This window comes from Vanellus vanellus, assembly GCF_965231255.1.
Source record: "Vanellus vanellus genome assembly, chromosome: 5".
Lineage (NCBI taxonomy): Eukaryota > Metazoa > Chordata > Aves > Charadriiformes > Charadriidae > Vanellus > Vanellus vanellus.
Window position 1 is genome coordinate 53,671,902 of NC_138910.1, and position 18,271 is coordinate 53,690,172.

At 44.4% G+C, this 18,271-nt stretch overlaps 2 protein-coding genes across 2 annotated transcripts in view; both read left to right on the forward strand.

The window, feature by feature from the left end:
• SUCO (SUN domain containing ossification factor) overlaps nucleotides 1–3,310 on the forward strand; it is a gene marked incomplete at its 5' end in the record, with an annotated part of 41,361 nt that extends 38,051 nt beyond the window's left edge. Inside the window, 4 exons of the mRNA XM_082484027.1 lie at nucleotides 603–757; nucleotides 1,145–1,236; nucleotides 2,459–2,514; nucleotides 2,674–3,310. Of these exons, the coding sequence (XP_082340153.1) occupies nucleotides 603–757; nucleotides 1,145–1,236; nucleotides 2,459–2,514; nucleotides 2,674–3,120 (750 nt within the window). The 3' untranslated portion in view covers nucleotides 3,121–3,310. The remainder of the gene's footprint in view (nucleotides 1–602; nucleotides 758–1,144; nucleotides 1,237–2,458; nucleotides 2,515–2,673) is intronic.
• Nucleotides 3,311–13,940: 10,630 nt separating this feature from the next.
• Nucleotides 13,941–17,541, forward strand: FASLG (Fas ligand; the record flags this gene model as incomplete). Its single annotated transcript, XM_082484667.1, has 4 exons — nucleotides 13,941–14,333; nucleotides 14,713–14,758; nucleotides 16,649–16,702; nucleotides 17,147–17,541. The coding sequence occupies 4 exons, from the start codon at nucleotides 13,941–13,943 to the stop codon at nucleotides 17,539–17,541; spliced, it is 888 nt and encodes a 295-aa protein (XP_082340793.1).
• Between the last annotated feature and the right edge of the window lie 730 nt (nucleotides 17,542–18,271).

The window sequence follows — 18,271 nt, forward strand, 5'->3', positions numbered from 1 at the left end:
TACTCTTGGAATTCAGCTTCCATATAATTCTAGTAAACTTTATCTGCCAGTCTTCAGAAATGAACATATTAGGAAAAAATCCCTCTGCTAGGTTGTGAAATGGAAGAATATTCAGAAAGATGAAACTCATGGAATCAAGTGAATATAATCGTATTTATTCTGTGAAGTACTACAATGTTAGCTGATGAAAAGCATCACATAAAACTGATAGTATTATATCCATGTCAACTGTAAAACAGAAGTTACTTGCTTATACACGTTCTGAAAGTAATATACTTTCCATAAGATAGGTTTGAATGCTATTTGCAAGGAGCAGCTGCTTCTTTAAGTTATGGTAGTACCATAGTCAGTGACATCTTGTCCTGTGTTACCAGCTAGTGGTTTTCAGCCTTCACTCCTTGAGTGCTGTGTAGCCAACAGACTACATCAAACCTTTGGAAAAAAAAAAAATACTCAAATTTGAACAAGAGTTTAGTGAAATTGAAGGAAAGTAACTTGAAAACGTGTCAGTTGTGTTCTTTTAAAGATATTAACCTTTAAAACAAGAGAGTAATAGTATTGTTAAATCATTCTTTGTCTTTAACTATAACAAATTCTTCCAGGTTTCTGATCGACAAACCTACCTTGTGATTTCGCTGGTTCTGTGTGTGATTCTGGGCTTGGTGCTTTGTGTGCAGCGGTGCAGAAGCACATCTCAGTTCTGTGAAGATTACCTCTCAAAAATTCCCAAAAGTAATCACTACCCTAGCCCCAAAAGGTATTGTATTTGTATTTAAAACTAGATTGTTCTTGCAGCTTTTATTTGATGTTTCCAAAATCTGCTGGGACTGGCACATCTGCTTTAATTTTCAGTGTTCTTTCTGCAAATTCAAAACTGATAGCAAAGAACCATTACTGCTCTGTAGTAACACTCTCCTAGGAGCATTTTGGGGCTACTGCTCTTAACATGCCTTGATAGCTTGTTGGCAAAGATAGTGCTATGTCTGTTTGCCAGGCTTTCTTGGCACCTGAGTGAATGACTGATTCAGTCCTTCTGCCAAAGGTGTTTTTTAATGGAAAAATGTGTATGACGAAGTCCTGAGAAAAAGGTGCTTAAAAAAGCTTTGTTGATTTTTTTTTTTTATTATTATTATTTCCCCCCCAGATGTTTTTCCTCCTATGATGATATGAATTTGAAAAGAAGAAGTTCTCTTCCACTGGTCAGATCACAGTCTTTTCAGCTAGCTGGTAAAGAAGGTATTATTCACATATGATACATCTAGTCTCTAGTGTTACTCTATTAGTGCTATACACTGCGTGTTACTGCGACTGTATGAAAATGTAATTGCAGATTAATGTCAAAGTACACTGGATTGTTGTAGTTCACGTATACGTTCTGTAGGACTGGGTGCTTCATGAACAAGTTACCAGGCACTCCCAGAACTGTGCTAAATTACGCTAAAACGTTGAATGTAGTCTTAGCATCTGTAGAGTATAAACAATAGCATTCTTGGGGTTAGTAGCAGTCCATGCAGGCATTCAGGTCTGCAAAGCTATGAAGCTTGCAGAAAATGGTATTTATTTTTTTTAATACTGGATGTGGGAAGTCTGAATGCCCTACTTCTCAGAAGTCCTGCTAGCCTGTCTTTGAAACTTGTCAGATATTTAGGATCAAAACTTACCACCTGTAGTAAGAAAATTTGGACTACTTATTTTGGTTTGGGTATAAGGAGTGATAGGTCTTTTCAGTATTCATGTTACACTTGGGACAACTGAATTTTGATTTCTTAGGCCATCGTAATCACGCAAAAACAAAAGTGCAGGTTATAGTAACTACTAAATATGCAGCTGACACTGCTTTTCTGAGTGCAGCAAACTTGCTTCACAGGTTTTTGTACTGTGAATAAAACTGCATGAAAACTCATGCGTCTCTATTGCAATATGTTCCCAATTCAACTATTTAAGGCATAGACCTACATTTTTGCAAAACCACGCTTTTTCTGAATTCTCCCCTGCTTTGGCTTGAAAGAATGGTTTACAAAGCCCTAATGGAGGAATGCCAGACTGGTCTCATGTCAGTCTGAACATGTGTGTCCTTGATAGGTACACATGCTTCTAGTATCTGTCCTGTCCTGGGCAGGCTGCACATTGAACACCATTATATTGCTAACAGTTTGTTTTTGTAGAAGCTAACTTTTGCTGACTATTGTTCCTTTCCCCCTAAGCTCTGCACCTCTCCTGTGGCCTAATCTATCAGGAGGGCAAGTGTATATCACTGACAGCTGCCATGGCAGCATAGAGGAATTTCTCAGTGTTGACTTCATTTTCAGCGTTCACGGGTTGTACCTCCACTAACTTATAACAGGAGCAAAACTGTGTGATAAGTGGAATATTTTGTCGTGCTGTTATTTATTTAGAATTGTGTTGTTCTAGAGCTGGCAGTGTCAGGACTGCTAAATTTGCATTCCCTCTCTTACAGTGGATCCAGAGGACCTGTACATTGTAGAACCCCTGAAGTTTTCCCCAGAGAAGAAGGTACAGTGGCTGTAGGGATGGCAGGCGGAGCTGAGCGTGTTTCTGCCAGCAGGTGGTGCATGTCTCAGCGGCTCTCCCTGCGCTGGTTCCTAAGCTTGATTTTTAAGCTCTGGTTGCCTTCCAGAATCTAACGGTTTCTCTTTTTACTTGTGGTTTCAGAAAAAGCGTTGTAAATACAAAAGTGAAAAAATAGAGACTATTAAGCCGACAACAGAGCCTCTGCATCCAATAGCCAACGGGGAAATTAAAGGAAGGAAGCCGTTTACGAACCAGAGGGACTTTTCTAACATTGGGGAAGTTTATCACTCTTCGTATAAGGGTCCTCCATCCGAAGGAAGCTCCGAAACGTCATCGCAGTCTGAGGAGTCCTATTTTTGTGGCATTTCAGCGTGTACAAGTCTGTGCAATGGACAGACCCAAAAGACAAAAACTGAGAAGAGGGCTATAAAACGAAGACGGTCTAAAATTTCAGACCAAGGGAAGCTCCTAAAAACCCTAATACAGACTAAGTCAGGGTCAATGCCAAGCCTGCATGACATAATCAAAGGAAACAAAGATATAACAGTGGGAACACTTGGTGTCACGGCAGTTTCTGGACACATCTAAAACTTCTCAAACAGGAGAGTGTTTGTTCGTTTGAGAACAGTCTGTGGTATTCTGTGGGAGGATAGTGGGAGACGAAGAGCTCAACTAATTGGAAAGTACTCAGAAATTTGGTTTCTGCCTTTTTAAATAGATGGGATTGTGTCAATCTTGGCTATAAGCTGCAGCTTTACAAGGCTGATAATTTCCTATGAGAACAGCTTGGGGGGAGGGAGGGCAGGGTTCATTTTATAAAGGTTTTTTTTCACAGTTCCTGGGGCAGAGATTTTTTGAAACCCAGTTTGTTGGGTGGAATAGGGATAAAAGCCTAATCCTCTTCCTTTAGCTTTGTTCCTATTTCTTGCACCTTCCCATATTTATGTGCCTTTTGTCTATTTATAATGCCACTGGAAGAGGGGAGATACAATTGTTTGTCATTTGATTTATTTTGTAATTTCTCTAGCTTTTTTTGAAGATGCAACACTACAGTGCTGTAAAGGGACATGTGTTGGCCTTCAGCTGGACTCAGTAATGTGGACTGGATACTGTAAAAATACTAATAGATGGACTTGCCTGACTAGATTCTGGTTTTGCAAACTCGGTTGACGAAACTGTCTCACCTAGGGGTGGTAATCATGTTTATTTCCACCTTCAGTTACAAATCAGAGCTGTGTACTAAATGAATGACAGTTGCTCTTTAGGACTTCCTCTGTACGATGGGATCTTGGCTGATGAATGCATTCGTTATCTAAATTGTCTGCTGTAGTTCTCTGAAGGAAGTGAATGGGGAACTTTCACAGCTTCTGTGCTGAGAGTTCAGGAAAAGGCCTGGCGAGGAATGCGAGGGTGAGCTGGTGCAGCTGGGCTGTTCTCTGAGCCAGCTCCACATGTGCTGAGTTTGCAAAGCCTTGAAGTCTGACCAGTCAGGCTGGTTCAAAGTGGGTATTTACATAATGTTTGCTTTTGTATTGGCTAACAAATGTGCAGTGTTTGTATGGTTGGTATTTTCATATCCAAGTGTTTTTTATTTTGACTGTGACTGTATATTTGGATATTATAGGATGTGTGATTGCTAGAATGTTGAGTGTGTATCTGAGTGAGTGGAACAAAAGGTTATTCCTTTTGGCAGGTGTTACAGGTTCACGTTGTAAAAAATAAGTTAACTTATTGAGCACTTTTAGTGGTACCCTTTTTAACAGATCTAATGCCTTTCCTGGGTATTGTATGTAATGTGACTTATTTAAAGCCTTTGGTTTTTTTGCTGCTTTCTTGTTAGTTTATGAATACTTTAAGGTGATGTACTTTTGGAGTTGATCTGCACAATTAGCCAGTCAGAGCACACGAACCAGACATGCTGAACGTGAATTCAGAAGGGTTTCAAACCTGGGTGAGGAAAATACATACCACCTGAGTGCGGCATACAATGTTGTGGAACAAGAGTATGTAACTACAGACCTGTAGTGCCATTAGAAACTGTGAATTTCCAAATAAATCTGAACACTTTGTCTTTAATTTACTGGCATTTTTCCTTTGAAAATGAAACTTGCGGCTTGAATTCTTTGAGAGGGACTAATCTTTAAATTTCAGTGCAGGACTGGGACTGGGGTCCTTTGGGCCATACTAAGGAGTTCATAAACTTATTTGTCAGCCTAGATGTGTTTGTCTATTTAAAAAAAGGGGGGGGGGGGAGCTGAAGTGCTTTCTCTGAAAGTTCAGGAATCATGGCCATGTAAAACTGCTAGAAAAGTTTCCAACAGGTCTCAGTTCACGTCTTGAAAGGGTAGATTTTTGTGAGAGTGACTGCACGACATTACTGTTTGGTACTCAGAGCTAAGGTTTGTGAAGGATATAAAAGTCCATTAGAAAATGTTGTATAGTAATTTATCATTTCAAACTGGAGTTTTCAGCTTGAAGTTTGCCCCTTACCGGTCTCTTCCTTCTAATTTATTTCTAGCAAGCATAGCAGCACTGCATGCAGCCAAATGTCAAATTCACCTGCTGTCCAGGATCTACTGTTGTCAACTGAGACTTCCCCAGCACCAATTTCTCACTTGAGTGTCTCAAGACTCTCCGCTTCACCGTAGGGAGCGCTATGATTTAAAAAGCAATTGAGTGGTGTTTGCTGAGGGGTGGTGGGGTGCTTTTTCGGTGTGTGTTTTTCTTGTGGTGCACGTTTTTTTAATTTACTGGCCTTCCTTGTGATACATTGCTTGTAGGAAGCGTGCTTTTCTTTACTGTCCTTCCAGTCACTGAAATGTTCTTCTTGTTAATAAGAATCAGCTGAAGCTGGACACGACTGAATTCTTAAAAGAACTCATCATCGCTGTCTGGCTAAAAAACAAAGACTGACAGACCTAGAATATGCTCATAGGCGTAAAATGAGGCCAAATGAGTTGTGATTGCAATATACAGGCAACAAATGTGTCTCTAATGGGGGGGATTTTTGCTTTGTTTCCAGCTAGCCTGTAAGTATTGGATGAAAGCAAATTTGGTTGTGAAACTGAAGTTAAACCAAAGATGGTGGTGTTCATGTATATTTATCAGCTATACAGTGTGAGCCTATAACTCTGGGGTAAGGAGAGTTGCCTTTACTGGAAGCAGGTTCTGGGGATGGCCAGAAACTTTCCTCCTCATCCTTTTCTGTTTTGCTGTAATGGACAGCTTCTTACTTTGTCCTGTGTACATTTGCTTCCTAGACTGGATTACCCCAAAACACTGGTGAGCAATCCTTGAAGATCACTTGGGAATTACAGTTGAATTAGCAGCACTCCTCAATGCTTCCTTATGCAAGGGGAGTGTATTGTTTGTTTAATAAGTATTTATGTATACATCCCCATTCTCTCTTGGGAAGGTGATACTTAGCCTCAGACTGAAATCCCTTTTTGCTGGTGCTCTTCTGCTGATACGATCTGTTTTATACCTTAGATGTTTGTAAATCTGAGTAGGTTGTGCATGCTTAACTTCCAAGCACGTGTTCAAATTTCCAAGTTAACAATTTCAGATGTGAAACTAAATGCCTTATAAAAGTATTTTAATACACTGCATGCTCCATATATTTTAAAAATTGGGCATGACTTAGATCTCAGGAGTTGCTGCATTCTGTGGAAAAATCACAGTGGTAAGACTTGTCATATAATGAACACGTAGGAAACATGCTATGGGAATAACACATATCCTAAATGGACAGAGCAGAGCTCTAGTGAAAATTCAGCTTGAGGCCATGTGGCTTCAAATTCCCCCTGGAGATGTGGCAGATGCCATACATGGTAGATAACACAGGGCCAGAAACTCTTCTCACTCAGGCTCTCATGAGTTCTCAAGACTGTTTTGAGAATACCTGACAGCATTTCCACTTCTTGAAGTGTACCCCCAAATTAATGTAAAGTATAAATGATGTTATGGGCTGTGTAGGTTCACTTTCCTGAAAGCTACTTATTCCTAAGACGTGCTGCCTCTGGGCTCTGAGCCAACAGGAGCTTGCATGAATTCAGCTGGTGTGATGGGGGGCAAGGATGTTGCGCACAGTGCAGGCTTTCCTAGTATTTTAAGTCTCTGGCTAGCAGAAACTTGGTTCATAATGGTGAAAAAATCTCACCCTAGTGCTTTTTTTTTTTGTGTGTTGGCTGAGGGCAGATGGCTGTTAGCAGCAATGACTCCTGTGAATAAAGCGCATCTATCATAGAGTCACTGCTGACGTGTGTCAGCCAGGAGTGACTTTCACATTCTCTTAAGTACATTACCTAACCATTTTGACTAGGTCTGGGTCTAAACTTTCCAATCAAAGCATGGGTTATGCTTGAGCTGCTGAGAAAGCCAGCATCTGAAGGAACCTACGGAGCTAATTGTTCTATTGCAAACTCGAGAGTGTTTGTTCTGGCAGTAGACTGGAGATTGAACCACAGCTTCCGTCTGCTGCTGCCTTGCTGCTTTTAATTATTTATAACCACTTTTTTTTTTTTTTAAAAAATAGGCTCTTAATGTCAAGTTCTTATTGCTTAATGTTATCCTTTCATGTGGGCTCTTGAGTCATTTTTTTACTTCCAGTTTTATTAATGTCACACTGATTCTAACTTTCAAAACTTGATTCTTTGGTGAAATCAAGTCCCTCTTACATATGTCATAATCTCTATATAGAGATAATAGTTTCTAACGAAGACTGCTTCTAAGTCAAGATCCTGTGGTGTTGTGGATACTTCAAGGGAGGGCCTAGTCAGTCTTGTGATATTGCATAATGAAGTTGGACAGTTGTTGATGTATAATACCAAGAAACCAGCATGTGTGTGCAGTAGTGAGGGCTGCATCCTTGTGGTCCTTGAGCAGGTCTTGAGCCCAAGGTCAAAAAATATTTAAGCGACACAAATGTTTCTATGGGAGGACAGGTAGTCACAAACATATGCACTGTATAAGTGAATTACTACCCGTATATGCCAAAATAAGGTGTCTAGGTTATATACATTAAGCTTCAGAGTGGAAATCCAGTATTTTTAAAAAATGCAAACTCTACCAGCTTGTGGTATTGGTAAGTAGAGAACTAAAGTATAAGGTGTCTTAGTGTGGCTTCTGCTTTTGCCAGCTTGCAGTGCGAGATGAAACAAGATGGAACAGCTTAGCGTGCTTCATTTAATTAGGTACAAATATGTTCCACTTTATTTGGAACAATTAAAGTGTAGAACCCTGACCACAAAGTGCTGTGGGTAGGCCATCAAGCAGTGCATGTCTCATCTGGAAACCCTGAGTGTCAAACAGTATCAGGTACTGCTGAAGAAATTACTGGGGTTTGTAACAGCTCGAGAAGAATTAGTGTTCCCAGAACTTGTTTAGATAAAATGTGTTAGTTTAGGAAAGGATAGTGAAACTCATGTATCTTTCTTACATATCCCTTCTCTAATTTAAGAAGAGTAACTCTAAAAGAAGCTACCAAGGAGCTTTCTGCTGCCTTACTGCTGTCTCATATTGGACACACGGACTGGGAGCTACAACTGGTCTTGCCTGTGCTGCTTTTCATTAGAGATGCTAATTAAGTTGCACATTAGAGGTATGCCTTTTGGTAGGGAATGGAGATGAAGTTAACTGCACTTTGTAGACCTAGAAATGGGAATTTATTTGCCATCTTGAGGCTTGTTTTTCCTTTGTTAGATATGGTGGCTCGAGCCTACATCCAGCTGCTGGGCCCTCTGTGAACTCGCAGCAAACAAGAATCCTGTGTTTGTGTGTGTTTGTTTGGGGTTTTTTGTTGGTTGGTTTGGTTTTGCTTGTTTTATTTCCTTTATGGGCTGAGAATGGCTGTTCCCAAGAAAGAATGAACTTGTCAAATACTGACTAGGCCACACTGTCCAGCAGAGCCAGCTGGTGTCTTTCAGGGCTGAAGCTGGCTTTGTGCTGGCAGCCTGGAGCGGGGCATGGAGCCTGCTGAAGGGCTTGTGAATACAGTTCTCGACTGTCACCGGGAGGACGGGAAATCAACATCTGCACGTTTGCTGTGGTCTTCCTTGCAACCTCTGAGTGGCCACACCACCTCATTCAATTTTCTCCCATGACTAAACTATTGTATGTTATGAAGTGACCCACTTCTCTCTTTCTCGGATGTTTGCGCAATGAATCCTGTTACCTCATAACCACTATACCTCATTTCTTTGCTCTTATTACAGACACACAAGAAATAAAATCTTACTCTGCTGCTTTCAATTCTTCCTCTTTTTCTCAACTGCTTTGGCTCCTTTCCAGCTTGGATTTTCTCCTGTCTGGGTCAAAGCCCTGTACCTCTTTGCTGACCCTAGGGCTGCTGCCTGCTTGTTGGGGTCATGGTGAAGGAGAGAACAAAGCGCCTTGCTCACTGGAAGGGGGCCACATTAAGCACTGCAACGCAGGACCAGAGCTCTTAGAAATGGATTTTGAAACCTTCTTGAGTGTGAATATGTGACTATCTCCCTCCTGAGATGTTGGCACCAGTATGTGGCTTTACATGTGCCGGAAATGCTTCTAGCAAAGAGAGCAGTTGTTGAGGAAATGAAAAGCATCATCTTTGTCTGGGAAACTGAACTGTTAAAAAAAAAAAAAAAAATGACAGTAAGATGTCAGTGCTAACTGCAAAGGCTGGGTGAGTTCTGGCATCTTCCATGCCCTTTGAAGGCTTCAGTGGATGGAGATCCTGCTACCTTTGGAGGCAGTTCTTGCAAGCTTCAAATATTCAGTCAGACATGGATGTCTCTTTTGTGCAAAGTCCTTCAACTTTGGCTGACAGTGCCTCGCTGAGAAGGTTTTTTTCTGTGAGATTCAAGAGTCCTCTGCTGCTGGATGTCAGGTTTCTTTCTAGGATGCTAATTTCTTTTCCTCTGCTGACTAATATGTTTAAATTCAGTGGGTTGCATATTATTTTCTATCTGAAGAGTTCGATCTGCAGTCTTTGTTTCTAGACTTGTTTTCATCTGACTAAATTCTCTGTCTTCATGGTTAACTTCAGATCTCTTACCAGTTATTTCAGTCTGCAAATATTACTGGTGTAATATTTTGCTTGGTTTTCTCCAGATCTGTGGTAAAGTTGTTGAAATAACACTGTGTTGAGGACAATCCCCAGAGGAAAAACAGAAGCGCTGTCCTGGATGGTGCTCTCAGTTACTCTTTCCACCGTACCCATCAGTGAGTGTTAATGGGTGCCATCTCTTCTGCCAGCTGTGGCTGCTCCTTACTGGTTTTGTAGTTGTTGCCTCTCCTGGCTCTGATAGCACAGCTTAGCCTGGGATCGCAAAGAGTTGCCGAGGCTGTTAATATCTTGGGTTTGTGTTTTGAATCCTGGTTTGTTTTTTCTGTTTTTTTTTTTTTTTTTTTTTTTGAATGCGAATGATCCTCAACTTCTTCAGTTGTTCCTGGGTGTAACTTCTGCAGCCTTGTGGGCTTTCAATAGTTGCTTTTTAGCATTTCCACTTGTCACTAGCGTAATAGAAAATATTTGTAATCACTTTCAAGACAGACACATATCTGACTCTGTCCAGAACCTGATGAGAGCCTCTCCTACACAGTAGTTCACACTTACCACTTTTTTTTAAAAATTTATTTTCTGTCAAGTATTAGATCTAGATCATTGCTCAAGTTCTCCTTTCTTTGGTGTATTTCAAGAAGGCCATCCTTTTGTTCTTCAATCTACTGGTGCAAACTTTTAGCTGCTGGCTGATTCTCATTGCTGTCAACATAAACTTTAGTGTAATGGTGTGTTTTGTTGTTAAAAGCTCCCTCCTTTCCTCTGGGGGCGAGGTGGGGATGGAGAGGGTTCTTTTGAGTAAATCCTCTTTTTCCATCTGTGTAATAATGGTTGGTGGCTTGTCTTTTGTTAGTTTTGGCAGAGGGGATTGATTTTTTGATAAAAGCAAGTGCAAAGTGTTCCATTTGAAATTATTGCCTCCTGTTCAAATGTCTGATAAGACTGCTGAAAACAGGGTGTGGACATCTTGCAGACTAGGTGAAGAGCGGGATAGGGAGGCAGGGAGACAACACTGATGCCCTTTTTGTCCTCCTTATGTTCTTCTTTTCTGCCCATCTATCCTTGCCCCATATTTTAGGAGACCTTAACCTTGTCTAAATGCTGGCTCAAGGCCTTCTAGCAAAATAGACACCTAAGTCACATGAATCTATCTACAGCAAATTGTCCTGCTGTTATTTTAAAAAGCCCTGTTTCACTGTGTGTTGCCCAAGCAATAGGAAGCCAGCAGAACACAGAGCCTGAAGGCATCACGGTGTGCGACACAGACACAGCCCTGCTTGCTGCTGCCTTCCAGCATGTATCATCTTGGTGATCTCTGAAGGTGGTGACAGGGGAAACAGTGTGACAGCAGGAACCAGCACAGCAAAGACTGCGAGGAAGAGAGAGGTCTCTGAAAGCATGCTGTGCACCAAAAATGATCTTTTGAGGGTAAAATAGCCCCAATTTTTGGCTTGCCACCACATGTGGTATTAGCAAGCTCTTGATCTGAGCATCTGAAAGAGAAGATGCAATAGACATGGCTGAAATGGCTTTTGTTGGTTTCATCGTCTCTGCCCTCTCACCCAGTTATTAAAAAAAAAAAAATCTTTGTGAAAATAGGAAGCAGTGGGTGAGAAATAAGTACACTTCTGACATTTAAGGGAGGCTGCTACTGTGCCCAAAATCCCACCAAGATAAGCTGTCGGCATGAAGCTGTTGGCATAAAGCAGTCGGTGCCAGAAAAAATTTGAGAATGGATCCTCTCCAGGCAAAGCTGTGTGCTTGATGGCTTTTGACGTGCTTGTCAGCAATGCCCCCAACTTTGGGGAAGTCCTGGGCTTCAGTCCCTGCTCCCTGAGCTGCCGTTGTATTTTACAGCAGTTGAATGGGCCACAGAGGGCATTAAAGAAATGGGAACTCCCTGACACCCTTGCCCGTGTTGCTAAGAGCCACGGGCACGCTGTGCTTGCTGCTCTGAGAGTGAGGGAGCACAGGCACTGACTGCTGAGCGAGGACCCCGAGTGGGTGGTGATTCCCCACCACCACCTGTGGCAGCAGCAGGGCCGGGGTGCTGTGCAGGCAGGGTGGGGGAGAGTGTGCTGGCAGGAGATGCTTGCCCAACCCTCCTGCTGCCTCCTTTGGCTCCCCGTGTCTTGAGGGCATCTCTCTTTCTCCGTGCCCAGTATTGGCCAGCAGGCTGGAATTCACCACGTGGCATGGGAGGTGTGGAGCTGAGCCCAGCCCTTTGTGAGAGCCTCCTTTGTGATGATTGTAGGAGTGGATGAGGACCTGTCCTCAGGCTGGCTGGGGAGCACCATTCTAGGATGCAGAGAGGACTGAGCAAGGGTAAGCATGACCAGGCTTGAACCGCTGAAGCTGGATTTATGTTGCTTTTGTCTTTTATGTCGGAAACCTAGAAGTACAAGGAAGAGCCAGACAGATTGCTGAAACCTCCTGTGCTGCGGATCACTGCTGCAGCAAACGGCTGTGGTGAACATCTTCAAAAAGCAGTGGGGTGTCTGGTGGTGCAGGCAAGGCTTTGAGGACATGTCTGATTTATTGGTGTGGTTGGAGGCAAAGCTGAGCCCTTGCTTTGGAAAAACAAGTGTGCATATGTTGTTAAAGTGTGCTGTTCTCAGACCCTCGGTTTCACGTTCAAGATCAAAGCCAAAGTTGGGTTCACTTCCTTCAGCCACAGAGGAGACAAATCTCCAGTTTGTCCTTGTATTAAGCATTTCCTTTTTTTAATCGCTACCCCATACAAATACACACTTCAATGTAGGTCTGTAAAATGGAGGAGCAAACTGCTGATTATAATCACTTGTGTGCACCTCTAAATCTGTGGGAAAATCTCACTTAAAAAACCACTTAGAAATCTGCAGTCAATGAGGAATGGAAATTGAGAAACTGAAAACTGAGGAATGGAAATGTCCCTGTCTCTCCTCATTATGATTTCTGTAATGAGCTCTTATGAGTGCAGGTCCTTGCAGCATGGCCAGGATTCTGGATCCTTTCTTGGAAGGCAAGAGATTCTAGCAAGATGAGTAGCACAGTGTCTACCCCAGGCTTTAATCACAAGTTACTCAGCCAGATTAGGTCCTGCTGCAGTGCTCAGCATTGTCCTGAAGACATGATAAAAAAGCCCTTCCCTCTCTAAGGCTTCTTCAGGATAGAATCATAGAATAGTTAGAGTTGGAAGGGACCTTAAAGATTATCTAGTTCCAACCCCCTTGCCACGGGCAGGGATGCCTTCCACTAGACCAGGTTGCTCGAAGCCCCATCCAGCCTGGCCTTGAACACTTCTAGGGATGGAGCATCCACGACTTCTCTGGGCAACCTATTCCAGTGTCTCACCACCCTCAAAGAATGTCTTCCTAATACCTAATCTAAGCTCTTTCAGTTTAAAACCATCACCCCTCATCCTATCACTATGCTCCCTGATAAAGAGTCCCTCCCCATCTTTCCTGTAGGCCCCCCTTTAGATACTGGAAGAGGACTGTGGGATTGGAGTTAGATTTGCAAAGGTAAGAGGGGCAGCAGAAGCTGCCAGAAGAGGCAATTCGTACCCCAAGGCGCTGTGTTTCCCATGTTACAGCACACTGCTGGTTCAGCCTGGCCAGTGCTCTGCAGTGATTTGGTGTGGGTGAAGGCAGCTCACTGAGCTGGCTCTCCTTGGGCTGTTAATGCTGGGGCAGCTCTGCTGAGGCTGCAGCATGGACAATGTGCTCCCAACCTCTTCTGGGTTAGCTCAGTTTTTATCACAGTGGGATGGTGTCTGTGACCAGTGTTCTGTGACTCGGGATCCGTGCCTTATGGAGCAGGCCAAGGAAAAGGCGAGATGTGCAACAGGACAGCAGTAAGTAATTTGTCCTGTGTGAAACGAAGCAATTCCCCAGCACCCACAGCTGCATTTAGGATCAGGTCTTCATCCTTCTGCCGAGGGGAGGCGTCCTCAGCTCTGCCTCTCCTCTCCTGTGCGGGTTGCCAGAGGTTTTGTCATTCCTTTTCCTCTGCTTGTGGTCCGGGGCACCGCAGTGGAAAAGCAGCTGCCTCTGCCCAAGTGGGCTGCTGGAAAGGTTGGTTGGCTGGTGGGTGTGCGCAGGGCTGATTACTCAGCCCCTGACTGCCAGCGCAGCTCTCGAGTGCCCCACAAGCGCTTCACTGCTGAGCGCACCTGCTTCCCGAGCCCGGCCACTGAGCGCGGTTTTGTGCGAGCGCAGTCTGCTGCCAGGTTGGTCCTGCTGTGTGTGCATGTGCTACCTCGGTGTGGGAGGAGCAGGCGGGTGCCCTGAACTTGCAGCCGAGGGCGGAAGCTCTTTGGGGTTTGCTGTTGATGCTTGAGGCTTTCATAGAGTTGCAGCATCTGAGCTGGGTGTTCACTGCTGGAGTGATGCAGGCGTATAAAGGCAGACCTGGGTCTTCCCCCAAGGCTCAGTCTGGGACAGCCCCGGCAGTTTTTGGCTGCCGTATGGAAGACCGTACCAAACACGTCCAGCCCATCCCGCTCCCGGCCATGCAGCAGAACTTGAACTACGTGTACCCCCAGATCTTCTGGGTGGACGGCTGTGCCAATGCAAGTACTTCCTGCCCCCCGCCACCCCCCGCCGCTCCTTTCCCACCACCAGTGCCTGACCGGAGGAAAAAGCCAAGGGACAACAAGAGGGAAAGGAGGAGCACTGGCTTCCTGGTGATCTCCTTGCTGATCCTGCTGGCCCTCGCTGGAGTGGGGCTGAGCATGTTCCAGATTTTCCACCTGGAGAAGCAACTGGCTGAACTCAGAGAGGTGAGGTCTGCCTGGCTGGTCACAGGGGCTCTGGGCACACAGGGGGGAAAAAAGAAAAACTTAAAATTGGGTCTGAGATGCCCAGGTGGTACAAAATTCCCTAAGGGGCAGGCTAGTGGCATTTAAATGTCTGCTATGCCAGTGTAAGTGGGGTTGCTTATTACTGTAGGAAACTGCCCTGTTGGTGACTGATAGATCTGGATGTCTTCATGTTTCTGAGTGCTGCAAGATGTCTCTCCCTGTATATTTCTTAGCACTTTGCAGCTCCCCATGAGCATCCAGGATTAGCCACTGTCAAAGATAGTCCTTGGGTGCTGTAGATGATGCCCTTATGATCTCGCTCTGCTAAGACAGCTTGTCACTCTTCTCTTTTTGACAGTCTGCCAGCACTGAACACATCCCTCCAGCTTTGGAGAAACTCATAGGTGAGTTGATGCACATACAGGAGGAACCCCTCGGTGTTAGCATGTGTGAATGCTCCTGTTGAACTCTTCCCTCTCCTCATCATGGGGTGAAGGCAGGGTTGCGACTCGGTGCTCTGAAGGTCCTGATTTCACTTGCTTGGCTGGAAAAAGAGCTTTCTCTCTGGGGTGTGGGGATGGGGTCCCGCACCCTGCCTGCTGGAGTGCTTAAAGGGGTCAGCCACAGGTTTCTGGGACGATGTGCCTCTACCCTGGGGTCTCCCAGCACCAGTGGGGTGACAGTACCGGGGCTACTCTGCTGTAAAAGTGAGTTTCTGGCTGTCCTAATATATAGCAACAGAATGAGCAGAAGGAGGAGAATGGAGACAGGTGCTGCACGTGTTACTTCTTTCTTTCCTTAATCTTTTAAGACTTTGGGAGGATGCAGAGTTGTGTTTTCTTTGGGGGTGGGGGATTCACTCCCACCCTTGAAAGCGCAACTTTTTCCTAAATTATTTTGGTACAAAGTCTCACTGCAGCCAAAGCTAGTTGAGAAGAGCCTGATTATGTGGTTTCTTTTCTTTTAGAAATGTCATTTCAGTGAAATTGAAACTTTCCACAAGAACCTGCCAATTTTTCTAAATTTCATTTAGGAAAAAACCTCAGAGTTTCAATCTGAATGGAACAATTTAAAAATTATATTTTGAAGTTCCAAACTATTACTTTACTCTTACATTCCATGTTAATGTTATCAGTGAGAACATCCCTTTTTAAAGATGGCCAAGACAGAAAGAAATTTTCAACTCTCTTGACAACTTTTGCTAGATCTGAAAAGATTTTTTTCTTCCCTTGAGGATTTTGGTTAGTAGGAAAGTTAACTTCATTTCAAGTTTGTTCTGCTACTAAATGAAAGCAAATCTGGAAATAGCAAAATTATCTGGAAAGGGCAGTCCTGCTTCCCATCACCTCCCATATCAATACATTTTGTAATCTATTGCTTAGGGGAAGGACAACTATCACTTTAACTGGATGCTCAGTGCTCTCATCACGGGCTACTTTAGCAGTAGCTGAACATAAGTCTTAAACAGTAACCCTGAATTTCTTGAGGGGGGATGGATAAATAAATAAACCTGGGGAAATAGCGTAAAAGAGAAGGGGGAGAGGAGAGGAAAATTTAATTGGCTTGAGAAAAGAAAAGGCTGCTTCTAAAATTTGAGAACATGATGCTTGGAAGTAGATGCTGAGAAGAAGGGAAGGATGGAGTGGGATGGCACCCAAATACCAAGTCACTGTAACTGGCCCATCTATCCAAGGGGACTCAAGCCCTCCAGGGAAGGCAGAATTTTCTCAGCTGTGCTCTGACTCTCTGAGGACAAGGTCTGCCTGGCCAGCGGGGTGGTATGCAGGATGTCTCAAGTGTCTTCTCTGATCTAGTTGTAAGCTGTACTCAGCAGATAGAAGTTCACTGCCATGGGTACATCTGCCCTCGGCAGTGCTGGACTGGAAGGTGTCATAGATAAGTCTGTCCTATTGCCAAGACATGAGCAGTCACCTTGGCATGGGCCAGAGATGCTGGGTAAAGAGGGAATAGTGTCCCTCTCCTACACCCTGAGTGAGAGGCCTCTGCTTGAGCCCACCAATCAAGCCATTTTAAGATGAAAGCTTCCTTGCTCTTTCCTCTTGCTTTTGATCACTTCTGGATCCCTTGCTGCAACTCTTCCTTTTAACTTCTCCTCTTGCCCTGCAGTGTTTGTCCAAGCACCCCTCTGCCTCATCACGCTAAGCCATCGTACTTAACGTGCCCTGCACTGCTCTGAATCTGCCCCTTTTCAGCTATGTGGTTGACTCCCTTCTGCTCTCTGGGCTGGCTTTTCCATGAAGCATATGGCTAATGTCTTGCCTATTTTTGTGCAGGACAGAAGGAGCCGTCAATGAAAAACGAAGCAAGGAAGGCAGCACATTTAACAGGTATGTGCTGAGGGCCCAGCAAGATGTGGGAGCAGGGGATAGGGCAGATGTGGCTGGGGTGAGAGGGTGGCATGGTTGTAGTTGTGAGGAGCCCATCACATGCAGGCTTTCTTGTTTTCCTTTGGTAACATGTGTTCTCTAACAGAGGAAAGTTACTCCGCAGCTAAAATATTCCCCTCATTTATGCTTTTCAGGGAGGGCTCTGTTTTTTGGTTTGTTTTTTGGTTTGTATCCGGGATACACAGGGCAAAAGCTGTCAGAAGCAGCTGGTATTGAGTAAGGTGAAGGTGAGAGGTCCCACCAGCATGAGGTCAGGGTGGACTTTCCATGCTGAAGACAAGGGCTTGGAGAACAGTTGACTTGTGTGTTTATTCCTTAAGTCACAGCCCATGTCACAACAACTGCTTGTACTTACTGCACTTTTTCTCTTGTTTTGGCTTCCAGGGAACCCGGCCCAGCAGGACCTCCCTTTGGAGTGGGAACCCATCTCTGGCCATGCCTTCACTAATGGCATTCAGTACCATGATCACGGCCTTGTCATCAATGAGACTGGCCTGTACTTTGTGTACTCCAATGTATTCTTCCGGGGCAGCGTCTGCAGCAACCAGGTGTTGACCCACATCGTCTACAAGAAAAGCCCAACCTCACCAGGGAGCTATGTGCTGATGGAGGACAAAGGCATCAACTACTGTACGAGTCAGAAAACATGGGCCCGGAAAAGCTACCTAGGGGCTTTATTCCAGCTCAGGAAGATGGACAGTTTGCATGTCAATGTTTCCAAAATCGCTCTGGTGAATTTTGAGGAATCCAAGACATTCTTTGGCTTATTTAAGCTTTAAATGGGGCTGCTTAGAGTGTGGCTAGTAGCTCCCCCCATGCATACTATGTGTACATGAGGGGTGTGGTGGCAGTGGCCAAGCCGGGGTCTTGTACCACAAAGCCCACCAATAAACTATATTTTGGCCTTCAGCATGAGAGGGCTCAATCAACTGATAAAGGCTTGGAAGCAAACCTCTGGGAAGCAACGGGGCTGTACAGTGTGAAGCTGAAGAGAACTGCATATTTTCCCTCTCGGGGGGAAAAAAAAAAAAAACCAAAACAACAAACTCAAAACATAGTGTGCTGAAGACCTTGTTGAAACTCACTACTTGCTACCTGAGAAGATGCTGGTGCCAGGGTCTCCAGACGGTGTCATGGTCCTAGGGAGCTTGGGCCAGCAGGTGTGTGGAGACAGCTGGTGGGCATTGAGGAGGCTCCTCAGGCCAGGGCTGTGGGTGCCTGAGCACCACAGGCAGTAATGTGGAAACAAGTAGCATAGAGTCCTCAACTGCTGTCCCCAAATCATGGCTGGCCACCCTGCCTGGGCACTTGGCACTGTGACTGCTGTATGACGGGCACCTGTGTGGTAGCTGGCTCGTTATGCATGATATGTTTGTTTTGCGTTAAGTTATCAACTGTTCCTATCCAAGAAAGTGTCCCCCAACCCCTTTATTTAACTCATCCCAACTACCTTGCAAGGAATGTGCCAGAAACAGCAGTGCCCTGAAGGGGGTCCTGACCCCGGAAAGA